At 36.6% G+C, this 18,980-nt stretch overlaps 1 protein-coding gene across 1 annotated transcript in view; it reads left to right on the top strand.

The window, feature by feature from the left end:
• itchb (itchy E3 ubiquitin protein ligase b) overlaps nucleotides 1-18,980 on the top strand; it is a 30,964-nt gene that overhangs the window by 4,750 nt on the left and 7,234 nt on the right. Inside the window, exons 2-19 of the mRNA XM_081387104.1 lie at nucleotides 254-344; nucleotides 2,036-2,177; nucleotides 2,503-2,627; nucleotides 3,606-3,740; nucleotides 3,829-3,874; nucleotides 4,639-4,814; nucleotides 7,165-7,360; nucleotides 7,959-8,054; nucleotides 8,839-9,013; nucleotides 11,274-11,346; nucleotides 11,698-11,782; nucleotides 12,252-12,380; nucleotides 14,903-14,975; nucleotides 15,154-15,225; nucleotides 15,384-15,472; nucleotides 16,426-16,585; nucleotides 16,718-16,851; nucleotides 18,157-18,297. Of these exons, the coding sequence (XP_081243230.1) occupies nucleotides 275-344; nucleotides 2,036-2,177; nucleotides 2,503-2,627; nucleotides 3,606-3,740; nucleotides 3,829-3,874; nucleotides 4,639-4,814; nucleotides 7,165-7,360; nucleotides 7,959-8,054; nucleotides 8,839-9,013; nucleotides 11,274-11,346; nucleotides 11,698-11,782; nucleotides 12,252-12,380; nucleotides 14,903-14,975; nucleotides 15,154-15,225; nucleotides 15,384-15,472; nucleotides 16,426-16,585; nucleotides 16,718-16,851; nucleotides 18,157-18,297 (2,117 nt within the window). The 5' untranslated portion in view covers nucleotides 254-274. The remainder of the gene's footprint in view (nucleotides 1-253; nucleotides 345-2,035; nucleotides 2,178-2,502; nucleotides 2,628-3,605; nucleotides 3,741-3,828; nucleotides 3,875-4,638; nucleotides 4,815-7,164; nucleotides 7,361-7,958; nucleotides 8,055-8,838; nucleotides 9,014-11,273; nucleotides 11,347-11,697; nucleotides 11,783-12,251; nucleotides 12,381-14,902; nucleotides 14,976-15,153; nucleotides 15,226-15,383; nucleotides 15,473-16,425; nucleotides 16,586-16,717; nucleotides 16,852-18,156; nucleotides 18,298-18,980) is intronic.

The following is an 18,980-nucleotide window of genomic DNA, read 5'->3' as shown; positions in this document are numbered from 1 at the left end:
TTAAAGCGACAGACAAGCACGCGCTTAGAATAAACACAACGATATCGTCCGCTGGTGTGGATGCTAATATAGTAGGTAATCTTTATAGTTATCGTTCTTGGCCGTATATAGAACCGTATATTGCTTTGTCTGATGCTTTATATCCAACCAAGCAGGTTTATCACATCTGAAAGATTTAGATATGTGTGTGTTCCTGGTCCAGAATAAGCTGCAGTGCATTATTAATAATATCTGTGTGTTGTGTATCTCACAGGTGTCAGCGTAGCTCTATGTCATGGCCTGCAGTGTCGCTAAAGCAGGTCCTACTAATGGCTTCCCGATGAAAGCACAGCTGCAGATCATGGGTATGTTTGCATGTGTTTCCATCTGTCATTATCTGACACTTCCTCATCAGCTGACCGACCCAACGCTGGACTTCAGTCCCAACACTTATAATATATGCCTAGATTTCACTTATACAATACTGCACAGGTCCCAGTCTCTACTAGCTCTAATAAATAAATTCATTTTTGCTTGAATTCATCCGTGATCTCCAAACTGAGGAAACTATCTTGAGGAAATGTGCATGTTATTTGTGCATGACTGTTAATAATAAGTTAAGCAATACAAAAAATGTTAATACTTATTTTCTGTATAGAAAGTTATTCAACTTCCTGATAGTTTTCATGTGTTATCTTATTCTTTCTGTGGTTTTGCTGAATTGCATGAAACACTAAACTACTGAACAATATTACTGGGATGATTTTTGGCAGACTGTGACCGATCTAGAAAACATGTAAAGTAACTGCCAAGTAAAAACATCTTATTTTGGAAATGTTGTTTCTTTTTTGTGCCAAATATGTTTGTTTCAGTTAGCACAGAAAATGTCTTGACCTCTTGCTCATATAGTGATCATAATATCTCATGCTTCTGAATAGGAGCTGTTATTTTACAATCTGTCTTTTAAATTATATTACTATTATTAGTTTTTTTATTTTTATTATCTGTTGATGAGATATATTTATTATTAAAAAAAAAGTTTTATTATTGCTAATAAAGTTTTATTAAAATTAAAAGTTCTATAATTTTTTAAAGGGCTATTTAAATGCATGTTTTATTAAACATTTTGTGCTTAAAAACATTTTTGATAAAAGGGTCTGATATTAAGTGATTTATCACATTTTCTCTGAAGTCACTTTATAATTATGCAAATTTGTGCATATTTTTTTGCACATTATTTTTAATAGGTAATTTAACCTGTCATTTTACATTAAGCCTTTAAAATATATTACTTTTAATTATCAGGAGAATTTTGTTTTTTTTTAATTATCAATTTATGAGACTTAAAAAAACATTATAAAAAAAATAAAAAAATAAATAAAAAAGTTTTATTAAAATAAAAAGGAAAAAAAGGTCTATAAACATGTTTATTTGCACGCATTTTACACGTTTTTGTTTTATTAAAAAATAGTTTTATTATATTTTCCCCCCACATTTTCTCTGGACTCTAAGTCACTTTTGTAATAATATGCATATTTTTTGCACATTATGTTGAATGTGTACAGACCTGTAATTTTACATTAATCCTTTAAAAATATTACTGGTAATTATCAGAGGACTTTTTCTAATTAGCAATTCATGAGACTTTATTTAAAACATTGTTAAAAAAAATTAAAATAAAGTTTTGCTAATAACCTGTTTATTTACACGCATGTTTTATTCAAAATATTATTTAAAATGTAAAATATAAAAATGATAAAAAATAAAGCTTTATTAGAATTTAATCCACATTTTTTATGGAGCCTACATCACTTTTTTTTAATAATATGCAGTTTGTGCATATTTTATGTACATTATTTTTAAACCATTTGTTCCAAAACAATGTATTTTCAAGATTTTAGCCTTTCCTCCTTTAGTTCCTCCTCAATAACAGCAGCTTTTCTAATGTTTAGGGTCACCTGTGTTTACAGAAATCCTTATGTTATATGAAAACATATGTTAGTACAGTCATAAATCATGCCGTGTTGTTTTGAACATGTGTTCTTCCTGTTTGCAGTGATCTCTGCCAAACTCAAGGACAACAAGAAGAACTGGTTCGGGCCGAATCCGTACGTGGAGGTGTGTGTGGACGGCCAGTCCAAGAAGACGGAGAAATGCACCAACACAAACTCGCCCAAGTGGAAGCAGTCGCTCACTGTGTGAGTGTGCTTTACTCTCAGTACCAGCACTAACAAGTGTGTGTGTGTGTGAGTGTGTGTGTGTGTGTGTGTGGAGCAAACACAGGCTTAACCAGCACATTGTTATGTGCCTCAATTCTCTATTAAATGCTTTTATCCTCCTGACGTGAAGTGATTGTTAAGAGTGACGTCAGAACTGACTGCATTATTAATGGTGTTTGTCAAGTCTAGCGGTTGTGTGATCACAACTCTGGCACTAAGTATCAAAGTTGAGTGTGTTTTCCTCCTCTCTTGTGTTTCTGTAGTTTTCCAGGTTTGTAATTTCTGTGTTGTGTGTATCCACCAGGATCGTCACTCCGTTCAGCAAGCTGATCTTCCGTGTGTGGAGTCACCAGACGCTGAAGTCGGACGTTCTGCTGGGCGTGGCCACACTCGACGTCAGCGAGACGCTCAAGTCACATGACATGAAGAGTGAGTTTCTGTGCTCCGCCCACATTAACCACATTAAACAGAGTAATTATCCATCAGCAGCGTTTGTAGCCTGAGGTCGAGTGCTAGATTTCCCTCTTGTTTTATTTTTAAGGAAATGGAAATCATTCTTGTTGCCAGAATACTGTTTTCATGTTTCATGTTTATCAGCTTCGACAGGAATTATAATGTTGGACAGACAAGATTAGTATGTGATGTTATGTGTTAATGTGTTGTGTACATTTTAAACATAAACTTAAAAAGATAATAATAATACAGATATAGTTATAATTTCCATTATTTATATATAAAATTAATATATGATATTAATTCATTATCTATCTATATATATATATATATATATATATATATATATATATATATATATATACACACACTTTTATGTTAGGTTAATGTGTAGTCTGTTAGTTTGTAATGTTAAAAAAAACAATTATAAATGTATATTTATATATTATGCATATTTATGTATATTTTCACAGTGTAATAATTATATAATGTAGATTTAAATAATCATATAATATTGTATAAAATTATAAAAAATTGCATACATTTTAATATTATATATAATTTAACATAAATGTCATATGAATATAATGTTTATTATTAAAATAATAAAAATATGAATAATTTAGTCATTCAGTAATTTAAATTTAAAATGTAAATTAAAATTTCTAATGTAAGTAATACATAAAAAATATATAATATAAATTAAATAAATTAAATAATATAATATAAACAAAAAATAATCATTCTAATAAATCACCTTTATAAAATCTAAATTTGTATATCATTGTATAATCTAAATGTTTATATTATGTATCATTTGCATGATATACATACTATATATATTTGAATAAATCATACAATAATGTTGTTAGATATATATAAAAAAAACATATATATATATATATATTATTTTAATGTAAGTTTTTTTTTATTGATTTGTGTTGTTTTGTCCAGTCTGCGAGGTTGTGCAGACGCTGCAGTTGTGCGCAGAACAAGATCAGGCTGATATCATTGGCGATCTGTCCGTGTGTTTGGACGGTCTGCAAGTGGATCCCGATCTTTTCCAGTCGGCCGAGGCCAACAACCAAAGTCAGTCCCTCTATTCCTTTCAGTGACAATGCTAATTTAATATTTCACACTGAAAAGATCACAAATGGCTAATGTTATTTTTTTCCAGGTACTTTAAATGGCGAGTTGGAGCTTAACGAAGACTCAAGCAGAAGGTATCGTCATTTCATTCAATAATTAATTATAATAATAATTATTGTCTACATAGTGTTTCCTTTGTTGTTATTGTTCTGATGGCAGTGTGATTGTACCAAAAATGATCAAAGGAACCTGTGATTGGTTGAGGAATGTCCAGTCTGTTATCATATTGCGTACATTAATTTAATATTCAACAACAATAATATTGATCTGCTGCATTGACACCATTATATGAGAACTGAACTGAGCTGGACGATGGCATCACGGTTTTCTCCAGAGCGGCTAGATATATAAATTAACTTTTTATATAAAAAATAAGCCATCACTGAGCTTCTATTTTCTTCTAGAAACAAACTTTGTTGCATTATTTTCCTGTTTTCTCTGTAAAGCTGCTTTAAAACAATCTGTATTGTAAAAATAGATCTTATGCGCGCAGCATCTTTATAATATTGTCATTGAACTTCTGTTTTGCGGTCGCTCTGTATATCTCTATGGCATTGCTGTCCAGGAGTAATTAGCTGGAGAAGTGGATTTACTTAATGTAAAGTTAACGAAAGTTATCATGAGGATTGTAATGTTTAAAGCAGATGTCTTAACAAATGTCAGTCGACCGGGAAGATTTTAAAACGAGCCGTTCATTCATAAATGCGTAAGATCACTGTGAAAATACAGACTGGAAAAGGGGCGGAGCAACAGAAGGTCTGTGAGTAAATCTGACTTGACTTGGTTTTGGATTCACAAGCGTGTGTGTGTGTGTGTGTGTGTGTGTCTCTGTGTGCAGTAGCAGAGATCCGTCCCCAACGGTCTCGGATGGTCAGGATCGACCGTCTGCTCCTAACGGTCGTGTGAATGGACTGGACTCTCCGTCAGGGTCAGGAAGAGGGTCACGAGCCCCGAGACCGCCACGACCCTCGCGACCTCCCCCGCCGACCCCACGCAGACCCACGTCTTCCCCAGGTGAGGCCGTCTGCACATACTCTCCGGCTGAATCCCAAATCGCCACCTATACCCACAATTAGGGCGTAGTTTGATAGATCAGATATGGTCTGTCCACGTGTTATGGTGATCTTCCTATTAAATCAAAGTCAGACATGCTATATATTGTTCAAACTTCGCTAAAAATTTGGGATGCACCGATACAACAATTTCTTCTAACAATATTGTATTTTCATCAGATGTTTTTCACTGACTGTCACAAAGTTAATATACAACTGATGCTGTTGCTGACATTTTAACATTCAACTTGGTGTTCTCCTAAAGAAACATGACACTGCCCATTTCACATCAATGTAACTGAAGAACAACTGAAATGATGCTGTCATATGTTAGTACAGTACTGAAGACTGAGCCTTTTTCGGAAAAGTGAGAGGCAGGTTATTTTTGATGAAAGCAGTGATGATGTTTGAGAAAAAATGATCTTTATACCTAAATCAGGGCTAATGTCAAAGTTGCCATAAGGGGCCGTTCACATACTGCGTTTTTGCGTGTACAAATTCGTTATTTCAAATCAAAGGCGCGACAAGCGCGCTCATAATAGTTTTGTGGCTATGTTTACGGTTGCATAGCAACGACAGATGGGAGCAAGCGCTTGTGAAGGAGAAATCGGTGCGGCCGCACTTTTTCACGCGTTTTCTGACGCGATCTGTGAACGGCCTCTTAAACTGCAATCGGGTGCAGTTATGTCGGGGTAGTTTTACGAGTACATGAGCACAGTATCGGACCGACACCCGAGTGCTGGTATCAGTATCGGTGCATCCCTAATAAAAATGATTGGACCAAACGACTATCCTAGTATTTAGAATTCGCTCACTCCTTTGCATTCACTCCTGTAAATGAGTATTAGTGGACTAACGTAGGGAATAGTGAATGAGGGTTTAGGGGTGATTTCGGATTCAGCCACTGGTAGGTTATTTTGATGTTTAATGCACTCCTTTTGTATGTCAAGATGTATCTTGGCTCCATACTGTGACCAAATGGTCTCATTTTGCAACCTTTTTTCCTGCCAGTGCGGCTAAATTTGATTAGGTTGCACTGGTACCACCACCGCGTTGAGCAAATGATAAGAGCTGCCATTTATGTTGCATATGAGAAACATCAAATGTCAAATGAAACGAAACCAGAGCTCAGAACAGGTATTCTCGCGGGCTGATCTCGATCACACGCCACCGTTACTACACAGCGCTGGGAGATGCAGTGAGAAAGTGTTTGAATTCGCTGCAGAATTATCAACATCGCAGTGAGATCTAGTGGGAAGCGTTCAAATTCAGCGCAGAAATCTCTGTTATAAAATACAGATATCAGATCAAACTGCAGTGGAGGAACATTGTGCCATGAATGAACAAGCTATAGAAGGCTTTTCAATCCACAAATCGCCAACATTCACCAGGGATTTAATGTAGTAACGCTAACTGTAACCATGGTAATGTGGCAGAAATATTCGTTATAGTTGTTTACATTATTCATCTCAGGGTTCGTACAATCTTTTTTCCAGCACTTCAAAGCACTAAATATTATCCAGTTTTAATGCTATTTATAATGTGATGATTTGTCATGTAAAGATGTAGGAATACTAAAACTTGGTGGCAAACAAACACTTTTATTTAAAAAAAAAAAGAGACTATAACCAGTAGATGGCGGCAGAGGAGCACTTATTGACTTATTAGCCATTTTCACTCCTCAATTTAAGGAAAAAAAGTAGAAAGTCTCATGAAAAACAAATCTTTTCTTTATATTGTGACTGAATTACACTGAAAACAAGTAAAGAGCGCTCTTTTTATAATCAGAAGCTGTTGGTCAGTTCAGTATGACTATAGAAGAACAATGGTACATTCAGTAAGAGTAGAATATTTAAATATTATAAAAAATGTGTTTTTTGCTCGTTATTGTTTTTAATAAACATTAGTTTTACCTGCATCTCATTCAAGCTCAGTGCTTTACTGTCAAATTTCCAATAAACAAACATGTAATATTATTAGTAACTGCACTTATTAATGCAAAACAATAGTCATTTTACGATTAAATTAAATTTATGATTAAAAATACCCCCAGCGCTACCAAATCAGACGCCACCATCTGTAAAACTTGATTGAAGTCCGAAAAGTCCAAAATATCACCCAGACTGATTTATTGGTTGCTTTTTTTTGGCCAGTATTAACTGATTAATGAATCTTTTTAATGAATCATATTTTGAGTGCGTGTTACTGAATAAATCAACCCTAACCCTAACTATTGTAAAATGTTTTTTATGTTTATTGCCTCATTATGTTTGGAAGATTGCATTTATTAAAACAGTATATCCTCTTTGCAGCTTCTTCTACTGGTTCAATTCCTGACGGCAGCGATTCGTCTCGTTCAGACACCCCAGTTCGTAATCCCTCTGGGGGAGGAGTCTCAGAGTCTAGCCCCGCCCCCACAGTGGATCAGCCTGGTAGGACGGCTCTCAGTGTAGTTCCCGCTCCCAGCAGGATTCCCAGCATGGTCAACACCGGACCTCTGCCACCCGGGTATGACATTCATATAACCCAGAAACAGTTTGAGAGCATCTGTTTCAGCCATAACTGCTCACACTTGGTTAATAAACAGAAGTGTTGTTGGTTTACATCACCTTATGTCAAGTCACCTTTATTTCTATAGTGATTTTTACAGTGATAACTAAAGCAGCTTTACAGTGATAACAGGAAAATAATACAACAAAGTTTGTTTCTAGAAGAAAATAGCATCATAGTCCAGCTTAAGTAAGTTCAGTGATGGTTCATTTTTGTTGTAAAAAAGTTATTAATTTAGTTCATTTTTATATATATATATATATATATATATATATATATATATATATATATATATATATATATATCCACTCTGGAGAAAACCGTCACTTCCTAAATAACTTAATTTTTATCAATATTTCAGGAAACAAGTTATAATATCTTAAGTCATTTTGTATATCAAGTAAATGTATCTTATTTACATTTAATGTTATAGCTGTAATGTTTTAGAAATTTGTAATTGAAAACATTCAGACGAAAATACAGAGGAAGAAATTTTTTTTTTGCTGTGTCTTTCCATATTATTCGTCCACTAACAGTAGTGTGTGTGTGTTTGCAGTTGGGAGCAGCGCGTCGATCAGAACGGGCGTCTGTATTTTGTCGACCATGTGGAAAAGAGGACGACTTGGGAAAGACCGGAGCCTCTGCCCACAGGGTAGGAAACTGCATTATGAGACACGCCCTTAAAAGAATGCAGTATGCATACTTGACGCATACCTTTAACATATTTAAACTGAAACACACAGTCAGAGTTTGGCTATTTCAGGAGGAGTTGCTTAATAGTTCAGGATCTGGACAGTCAATAAAGGCGTTATGTTTGGACTCAAGATCTCATGTATTTTGCATATTTTCTGATAATTATATTTGAATATATACATGAAAAACAACTGCCAAATGCTACCTAGGTGAATCTTAAAAAGCCAAGGTCAAATTTCACAACAAAAGAAATTATATTTTGTTTAAGAAAATGCAGCTTATATTTTAGGATCACCTTCTTCCACGGTGATTTGGTGATGTGTAAAACTACATATTTGCCTAAAAAACAAGTCGACTAAACAAACTTATCAGCCTTCACATAAAACACGTTCTTGGCTAGACGAGCAATGAGTATATTATATTTAAAGTTGTTTAAAAGAGTAATGTATAAACATTTTGGGCCTAAAATTTGCTTCTCAAATCAACTTTTATTTATAAAGCACTTTCAAAACCATTAGAATGGACGAAAGGGCCGTCCATAAATAGGAAATAACTCTAAAATACAGAGAAACATGAAATAATATCAAAACATGACACCAAGAAAATTGGTGAGGATTTCACAGAAAAGGCTCGATCTCCACTACGCCTCAAGCGAGACCGTGGGACGGTTCGGAGCATGTTCTGAGAGGAGCGTAGATGACGTTGAGATTGGTAAGGGATTAACATGTCCTTCTCTCTTGTAGCTGGGAGCGGCGCGTGGACCAGATGGGACGGGTGTATTTTGTGGACCACATTACCAGAACCACCACGTGGCAGCGGCCCACGATGGAGACGGTTCGAAACTACGAGCAGTGGCAGCACCAGCGCAGTCAGCTACAGGGAGCCATGCAGCAGTTCAACCAAAGGTTCATCGTTGGGGTGAGGAACTTAAACACACAGATAGATCTGATATATGAAGAAGACTCAGGGGTTTAACACACTTACACACCTGGTGTTAAGATGCGTTTTGGTCGATCGGATCACAGTAGACGAGAGAGACACATTTCTGTTCACACCTGGTGTTTTAATTAGTCTCTTTCGTCCACTTTCAACCACTTCTGTCCTGATTTCTTCGAGGGGAGGGTCTATGTGGGGGTAAATATATGGGCTTTCCCAGATCTTTTGATCTAATGGATGAAATAAGCTCATGCAATTTACATTTGAAAGGACATGACAGAAAAATACAAAGAGCAGCAGCTTTAATTTCTGCTCTGATAGGCACAAGACCAGCCGAACACTGAGTGTGTGTTAGAAATCAGGAATGGTGAGAGAACATTGTGCCTGATACGTTTTTCATCTTCAAACCAAACTTGGGTCTCTAGCCGACAAAGTTTAAATCCCGTCTGTCTAGTGCGCTTCCCATAATGTTTAGGCATTAGGTTAGTAGACGTCTTTTTATGGCTGTTCAAATGCAATCGACCACATGATCTTCTACACTATGAAGGCAATCCGGTCGAATTTGTTTTCAACTACCTCTGGAAGTGGTCAAAAGTGGACAAGCTCAAAATGTTTTAGACCTTGTTTACACCTGTATTTAGTGTTATCCACTTGTGATCCAATCTACCAAAATGCATCTTAATACCAGGTGTAAACAGGGCCTTATATTATTGGGAAGTTATCTTATAATGTTATGGCATTGAAAGTTATTAATTTTTGGACTTTTGATATACACTTTATGGACAAAAGTATTGGGACACGTGTTTCAATCAGACCCATTGCCACTGGTGTAATAAATCAAGCACCTATTTTCAAACATTTGTGTAAAAAAATGGGTGGTCCTGAAAAGTTCAGGGAATTCAAGCATGGTTCATGGAATTTCACCTCTACTAGATATTCCGCGTTCCTTTATAAGTGGTATTATTGGAAAGTGGCAGCGTTTAAGAGCAGCAGTAACTCAGTCATGAAGCGGTAGACGATGTAAAGTCACAGCGAACTGGTCACCGAGTGCTGAAGCTCTTGGTGTGTAAAAGTCGCCAGCGATCTGCTGATTCCAGAGCTGAAGAGTTTCAAACTCCCACTCGCATTAATATCAGCACATTAAACTGTGCGGCGGGAGCTTCACGGAGTGGGTTTACATGTCTGCATTGTGCCAAGTGTAAAGTTTGGTGGAGGGGGGTTATGGTGTGGGGTTGTTTTTCAGTGGTTGGGCTTGGCCCATAACTTCCAGTGAAGGGAAATCTTAAAGCAATACCAAAGATTCTTTTGTACCTTAAAATAATCATTCCAAAATAGTTTCAGTGGTTCATCAACTCGTAACAGGGTGAACGGCACTTCTGCATTCGCCCTCTATCCGCTATAACCACACTGTGAAAGTTTGCCAGATCGGGGAGCGGATCTTTAGTTCGAATTAGACATAAGAAACTACAAATTTGACTTGCTTTACGGCAAGCGTTACTATAGCAGAAAAATAGCAAGCAATGTGATAATTTCGTTTTTCTTCGTTTCTGATATCACAATACATCATACTTTCATAAAATCTTGCAACATACACTATTGTGTCCATGGACATCGTTATTTCCAAAGACGGTGCTGGATAAACAAATAGCGTGCGTAAAACAAATAGACAGTAGGCTAAATTATTTACGACAGCGGTAATGGACAATTCCACTTCCAACCTGTAGGGGGACTTTAATGGTTCAGCATACGAAGACATTTTGGACAATGCTTTGCCTCCAACTTTTTGGGAAAGTCCCTTTTTTATTCCAGCATGGCCATGCTCCAGTGCACAAAGCAAAGTCCATAAAGACACGGTTGGATGAGTTTGGTGTGGAGGAACTTGAGTGGTTCACACTGAGCCCTGATTTCAACCACATCGGACACCTTTGGGATGAACTGGAGCAGGGATTGCTAGACAGGCCTTCGCGTCCAACATCAGTGCGTGACCTCACAAAATGTTCTACTGGATGAATGAGCAAAAATTCCTGAGGAAACACACCAAAATCATGTGGAAAGCTTTCCCAGAAGTGAAAGCTGTTATAGCTATAAAGGGGGACCAACTCTATATTAATGTCTCTATATTCAGAATGTGATGTCATTACAGTCTCTGTTGACATAATGTTCTTGTGTCTCAGTGCTTTTGTCCATATAATGTATGTTTTATACAGTTAGCCATAATGTTTTCCTTTGTGTTACTCTGTAGCTGCAGGATCAGGCTACCCAGGCCACCCAGAACAAGGAGTTTGACCCGCTGGGACCTCTGCCACACGGATGGGGTAAGAAAGCGACAAACCCTCATTTCATCACCAGGAGAAACTGCTGTGAAAACTGTTTCTCCTGTGTAACATGCTGGAGTAGCAGCCACTTTTTATTGTTCTGGTAACCTTATTATCCGCACCTGCAAAGCGGCACTAAAATTAGCCACTACATCCTTCAGTGTCCCAATTTAACAAATGAGAACCGATTGCTCCGTGCAAAAACCAGCTGGTGAAAATAGCTCAGATGCTGAAAATAGCTTTGAGTGATTTGTTTGAGGGAAAAGTTTGCAGAGGTTTAATCACATCTTGGCTCCATTATTTCTTACTGTCCTCCTGGTATCATCTTCTCTCTCTCTCTTTTTTTCTCAGAGAAGAGAACAGACTCCAATGGCAGAGTTTACTTCGTTCATCACCCGACCCGAGCGACGCAGTGGGAGGATCCGCGCACTCAAGGGTCAGATCCTCTTAATCTTTGTCCTCTGAACGGTTAATACTCACTAATGAATAGCTGAAGCCTCATCTAAAGCAATAAGTTGCATGCATGGTGTTTAAAACCCTCTAAAATGCCAAAGTACAGAAAGACACAGTAAAGACATTAATGACCTTCAATGTAAAATAACAACTCATTCGACGACTCGTACATCGCCTGCTTTGATGCAGAGCTCAGAGACATGACTCAGAAGTTTTCTTGTTGATATGCGAGTTAATGTTCCACAAAATGTGGACGTTGTCCTGTAGTTTCCATCTAAAGTGTGAATATGTTCCAAATAATACATTGTTTCGGTTTATGATCTTCATTTTATTCTTATTTGTTAGTGAGGAGAAGTGAAGTATTGATTTATACAAGTAATTATTGACCATCTTCTTTTCATAAACTGTTGCTTATTAAAGTGTTATCATGGCTGTGTTTCTGTGTTGTGCAGTTTGCTAAATGAGAAGGCACTGCCTGAAGGTTGGGAGATGAGGTTTACGGTCGATGGCATCCCTTACTTCGTTGATCACAACCGGAGAACCACCACTTACATCGACCCACGGACTGGAAAGTCCTCCCTGTAAGTGCAAATCTCCATCAAACACTCGCTCATAGATGCTCATGAAATCTGTGTTAAAATTAGGACTTTCAAAGTTAACGCATGCGATTTAATTCAAAATCCTTAACAATTTAATGCAAAAAATGCACACAAAATGACTGAAGCATGCAAAATTGCGTCATTAATGTAATTTACGTCACGCAGTTAAATGCTCTTAGATGTCTGGAGTTTATCACACTGTCTTATTTAACTCGATTTCCTTTCTCTGTTTGCGATAAGATCATTTTAAGTCGCTAAACTCTGGGAAAGTGCACACTGATCCAGTTAGCGAATTAAGTTTTGGACAAATCAGTCCAGAACAGCGCTAATGCAAGAAAACCAGGCTTATCACATCAGGCGTGGCAGAGAGAACAGTGACTCGTGACCAAAAACACGAGCTCTGTCATATTCTGTGATTGTTTTGTGAAAAATACAGACTCAACTGAACGTCAAAACCGCTGTATGACCAAATGATACGCTAGCTACTTTTCTCGGCTGTATAAAGCCATTTTAAAGGGGTGGTTGATTATGATTTCACTTTTCTAACTTTAGTTAGTGTGTAATGTTGCTGTTTGAGCATAAACAACATCTGCAAAGTTACAATGCTCAAAGTTCAAAGCAAAGGGAGATATTTTCTTTTAAAGAAATCACTTTTTAAGGACTACAACAAACGGCTGGTAGAGACTACACCACATTCCTCCCGGGTTAGTGACATCACCAACCCTAGAATTTACATAAACCCCGCCCCCTGAACACGATTTATAGATTATCAAGACAGAATATGCTAATCAATGACTAGAAGATAACTACACATCAGCTGCATAAATTCATCAACTAACCGTACAGAAATGTCCTGTTGCTTCTACATGTCGTCACTTCTTCTTGAGTCTCTCCATCTTCTTTCTGACTCCGGTTTGAACATAAAAGGCTAAAAGTTTTTGAAATTTTCAGTGCATGTCTGTATGAGTGCAAGTTGTTGAAGCTCCGCCTCCTGTGCCGGGAGCAGCAGCTCATTTGCATTTAAAGGAACAGACACAAAACGGTGCGTTTTTGCTCACCCTCAAAAATTGACAATTTTAACATGCTATATAAATCTATAAAATATCTGTGGGGTCTTTTGAGTTAAAACTTCACATCCACACTCTGGGGACATCAAAGACTTATTTTACATATTGTGAAAAGGGCATTATACCACCCCTTTAATATTATTTATTTAACTATATTAAAAAAACTTTTTTTTTAATTAACTGAGTGTTTACTTGTCTTTAATAATGCTTGAAATTTATATTAGTTAGGCTAGTTGTATTGTTAAACCACAGGCAAAACTTCCTTGTGTACGAGTTCTTTAGCCTGTTGATTTTTGTTCATGATATTCAGCTACAATTAAATGTTTTGCAATAAGACTTAAAATAAATGTGAATATCTACATTTTTTATTTTTTTTTAACCTTACTGGAATCGATAAGAATCGTAATTGTTAAAATTCAAACGATACCCAACCCTAATCATGATTAATGATTAATGATAAAAAAAGAAAAATGTAATTTATGACCTTGAGGCTGGCCTGAGAGATTCATACTGCATGTTCACTTGATTTAGCTTGGAGATGCACAATGATCTCTTTCAGGCAGGACCGTGTGTTCATCAGACCTCAGACGCGTAACAGGAAAAACGGGTTTGTGTGTGTGAAACTCAATTCGATTGTAATCTTCCGTGATGAGTCAGCTCAGAGAGCGCAAACACACCTCTCGCTGTCGAGCTGGAGAATGTGTGTGTTGATTTACATAAAGTGTAGTGTTGCAAAGCGATCCTCTATGTCAGAGGAATGTGAGACATGCTTTTGATGACAAGATATTCTCATAAAAACACGGCGTTACCGGTCACGAGCATCAGAATAAAGGCTCGGCATCTAGATAAGACTGTTATAAGGACTTTTTCACCATGTGAATGAGTGTTTCAGCTGTTCTGGGTTCAGTTCGAGTACATTGATGAAGAAACCAGGCAGGTTTAGCAGGCAAAGCAATTTTACTGAAGTCATTTTCATATTTTGACCTTGAATTTGTGATAGAGACTGCAAAACACCTCTGTGAATGTGTATCTTTTCACATTATAATAAATAAAGATATTGAAAATGTTAAAGTTACAATACACTTAGTAGCAGCACTGACAATTCATTTTTCTCAGTGCTTGTTTACTATTATTTGTGATTAGTTTAACTTGTGAAATCCACTTGAGTCAAAAGGATGACTTCACTGTATGTTTATTTTTGTGTGCAAACCAGTGAGGACTACAGAATAGAAACATAAAACGTTTTTTGTGACTAAAGAAAGTCTAATAAAAATGTATTTTTTTGCGTTACTGCCATAGATTTAGTAGTATGTTGACTCTACAGATCAATACTTGTATGCAGATTGAAACTAGGACCACCATATAAAGCAGTTTTAACAGTTTTAACCCTTGAATCTCTTTGTATAATGAGCGGTCTCACTCTTTCCTTCCCCTCAGTGAGAACGGTCCTCAAATCACATACGTACGAGACTTCAAAGCCAAAGTTCAGTACTTCAGATTCTGGTGTCAGGTGAGGGTTTCCTTTAATTCTGCGTATTTCATCCAAATGTGTTGTTATGGATGGATAAATACTACATTTTTAATTAGCTAACATCTGAAGATGTTCAGAATAATATTTATGATAATGCGAAATAGTTTTAGTTCTGTTTAAATCACTTTTTTGTTTTGTTTTTAATTTTTCCTCAAAGCAATTAGCGATGCCACAGCACATAAAGATCAACGTCAGCCGCAAAACGCTGTTTGAAGACTCGTTCCAGCAGGTACTGCAGTACAACTTCATAATATACCATGGCTATGGTGTTTCTTCATTAGTAGCTCTAGCTTTTTTAAACCAGATCCCAGTGGATCTCTGTTAAGTTTCAGTTAGCACGAGAGTCTCTGAGATGTGAAGTGACGTTGTTCTGGTGTCTCCCGTCAGATCATGAGTTTCAGCGCTCAGGATCTGCGCCGCCGGCTGTGGATCATCTTCCCCGGGGAGGAGGGGCTCGACTACGGAGGCGTGGCAAGGCAGGTTTCACATTTCCCTCTTTCTAGAGAAGAAATACCTTATCGAACCATTCTGTGCCTGCAGACAAATATTTGAGATATTTTAGCTTAAGACTATGTCTACAATGAAAGTGTACACATAATGTTTATATTTTGTGTATGTGTGTACACATATATGAATATATATATATATATATATATATATATATATATATATATATATATATATATATATATATATATATAAAATATGTAAGTCTTCTCTGGCTGACTGACTCACTCATAAAGATAGTCTTTGCCGCCATCTAATGGCGTAATGTAACTTCTGTTGCTGTTCATGGTAAGGGACTATTTTTTTTGCATAGGAAAAAAAGCTTTTAGTGATTTTACTTCATGAAATTCTTTGAGTAGAAAGTTCAAAAGAACAGCATTTATTTTAAATAGAATCTTTTGTAACATTATAAATGTCTTTACTGTCACTTTTGATCACTTTAATGCATCCTTGCTAAAAATTTCTTTCTTTCCCAAAAAAAAATCTTACTGACCCCAAACTTTTGAATGCTAGTGTATAATATTACAAAATATTTCAGAAAAAAGGCTTTATTTTTGATAATCAGAAATGTTCCTTGAGCAGCAAATCATCATATTAGAGTGATTTCTGAAGGATCATGTGACACTGAAGACTGGAGTAATGCTGATAATTCAGCTTTGATCACAGGAATAAATTATATTTTACCATATATTCACATAGAAAACAGTTATTTTAAATTGTAATATTTTACAATATATACATATATTTTATATAGCCTTAGTGAGCATAAGAGACTTCTTTTAAAAACATAAAGAAATCGTTTGAATGGCAGTATATATATAAATAAATATAAATATATAAGTGATTTAGTTTGAAAGCGTCAAACTTGTGTGTAGACCTCTGTTAATTCTTTAAAATAATGTGTGTTGTGTGTTTGGTGCAGGGAATGGTTCTTCCTGTTATCTCACGAGGTGTTGAACCCCATGTACTGCCTGTTCGAGTACGCTGGCAAAGACAACTACTGCCTCCAGATAAACCCCGCGTCCTACATCAACCCCGACCACCTCAAATACTTCAAGTTCATTGGACGCTTCATCGCCATGGTAATCTTGTTTTGCCATATTTGCTCATTGTCAAATTGTATTCCAAATGGTGAGATTATAAAAGTTTTAACTGGATTTGGAAAAATCTCGATGGTGTTATTTGAACATGTTATTGTCTCCTGATTCCTGTAGGCCTTGTTTCATGGGAAATTCATCGACACGGGCTTCTCGTTGCCGTTCTACAAGCGCATCCTGAACAAGCCCTGGGCTCTGAAAGACCTGGAGTCCATTGACCCCGAGTTTTACAACTCCCTCATCTGGATCAAGTCAGTTTACCTGCTTTACCGTACTCATAATCACTAATAAGCATAATGCATTACAGTCTGTATGTGCTACCATGGAACTTCAATTATAATTCTGACTGATTGCCATATTTAATTATGATTGATATTTACTTCAAAGAACACCTGTAATGCATTTGGGTATTCTGTTTTTTAAATATATACACATTCATATTAACATAAGTTCAGATTATTTACTTTAGACTATATCGTGACAATAAATGAATACCATCCATTCAAATGACCACCAGAAATTATTGTATCCACCTTATTCCTGACGATCTCACTGCGTTTTCAACTATGGGTGGCACTTCTGGTTAGGGAACTTCTAATCAAAAAGACTGAAACTAATCATTTAAAATCATAAGGTTGCCCTACAAATAAAGCTGATCCGTCAGTTTGACTGGATGAGCTGTCAATTTCCCTTCTTGATTTATTTTCAGACATCATGAGAATAACATTATACTTGGTATTTTAAATGTTATAACAAGAATATCTATGGCAAGAGCTCTTTTCAGTCACTACTTTCTTTTCCTCGTGATTATTTTCTTCTTTCCCTGTGCATTCTGCTGTAAAAGTATGAAAAAGGACAACATATACTGCACATTTGTGCTCTGTTCTCCCGAATTTAATTTATGATTTGTCCCATTAATATTTCACTGGAATGCACAAAGAATCTTTTTTTTTTCTCCCTCAAATCCTCACGTCTGTTTCCAGGTTTGTTTTCACAGGTAAATGCAATTTACAATCTGTCATAATGAGGAAAATCACTTTGAAATAGTATCACGTAAAGTTAATGAACATTTTTGATGAAGGCAACATATATTACATAATAGATAATGTGATATTTAACACATTATGAACGAATCGCGCTTTTGGGGTTATTTGGTCCGTTGAAAGTACATTGCCGATGCTTTTACACTTTTAAATGTCCTTTTAATGTTCGATTGTTGAAGGGTGAGTAGAATAATGTCATCTCATTGTGACACTTTCTTTTTTTTTTTTTATGTATTATTGCGTTCATAATGTGAGCCTTTCACTGATTGTTTACAGCTTAACGGAAGTTACACCCACAATCCGTGCAAAGCGTCATAGGGTGTAGGAATAAGGTGTATATGAATGCTTTTTGTTAGTGCCATGAGCTATTATGACTTCCTGAGTCTTTTCTTGTGTATGTATGATGTGATTATAAACCCCACAGATGTTTCTCATATCTGTAAAGCAGCTCAGCGTAACGTGATTTCAGTCCCGAACGCCTCTCAAAGTGTGTGTGTGTGTGTGTTGTGTCAGGGATAATAACATCGAGGAGTGTGGTCTGGAGATGTTCTTCTCGGTGGATAAGGAGATCCTGGGTGAGGTTTCCACTCACGAGCTGAAGCCGGACGGTGGGAACCTCCAGGTCACGGAGGAGAACAAGGAGGAGTACATCAGGTGCCGTCTCTCAATCAAACACTCTCTGCTAATGAAACCAAACCCCACACTGACACACATAAGGCCCTCTAGATGCTTCAGGAAAGCTGTATTTCACAGGGTTATATTCAGGGCTTGACATTAACACCCGCCAACCCACCAAATGCGGGTGTATTTCAGCAGTGGCGTGTAACACAGTCCCTCCTACTAGACACTAGGCGGGTGGAACTTTATATAATATATATTTTTCAATTGTAGTCTCTTAAAAAGGACTCTGAAATAATAAACTAAGTGCAATCTAGTGTTGTCATAAATATAATAAAAAAGATGATTGAAACTCCCTCAGAAAACACAATACCAGCCGCACATTCTCGCTCTCTAATCTGTCCGACAGCGAGTTATACAAACCTGGGTTCCTTTACTCACTAGTTTCATTTGCTCCGGATGAATATTGTTGGTGTTACAGGGCTTTAATTTCGCCGTGGGTTTGCACATATTGAGCTTAATTTCACTCATTCCCTCAGATTTTGTGATCGCATGCATAAAGCCAAGTATATTGGCTATATAAGACAGAATAATGGTCTTAAAGCGACAGCAGCCTAATATACCCGCTGCCAAATTATGAGATAATATTAAAAATATATATATGGCAGTTTTTTCCTATATTGGTATTGATGTCTAAATTGTGGCTAGTGAAAATGCTG

This window comes from Scardinius erythrophthalmus (assembly GCF_964197995.2).
Source record: "Scardinius erythrophthalmus genome assembly, chromosome: 15".
Lineage (NCBI taxonomy): Eukaryota > Metazoa > Chordata > Actinopteri > Cypriniformes > Leuciscidae > Scardinius > Scardinius erythrophthalmus.
The sequence above is the reverse complement of the archived record's forward strand: the minus strand, read 5'-3'. Positions and strand labels throughout refer to the sequence as shown.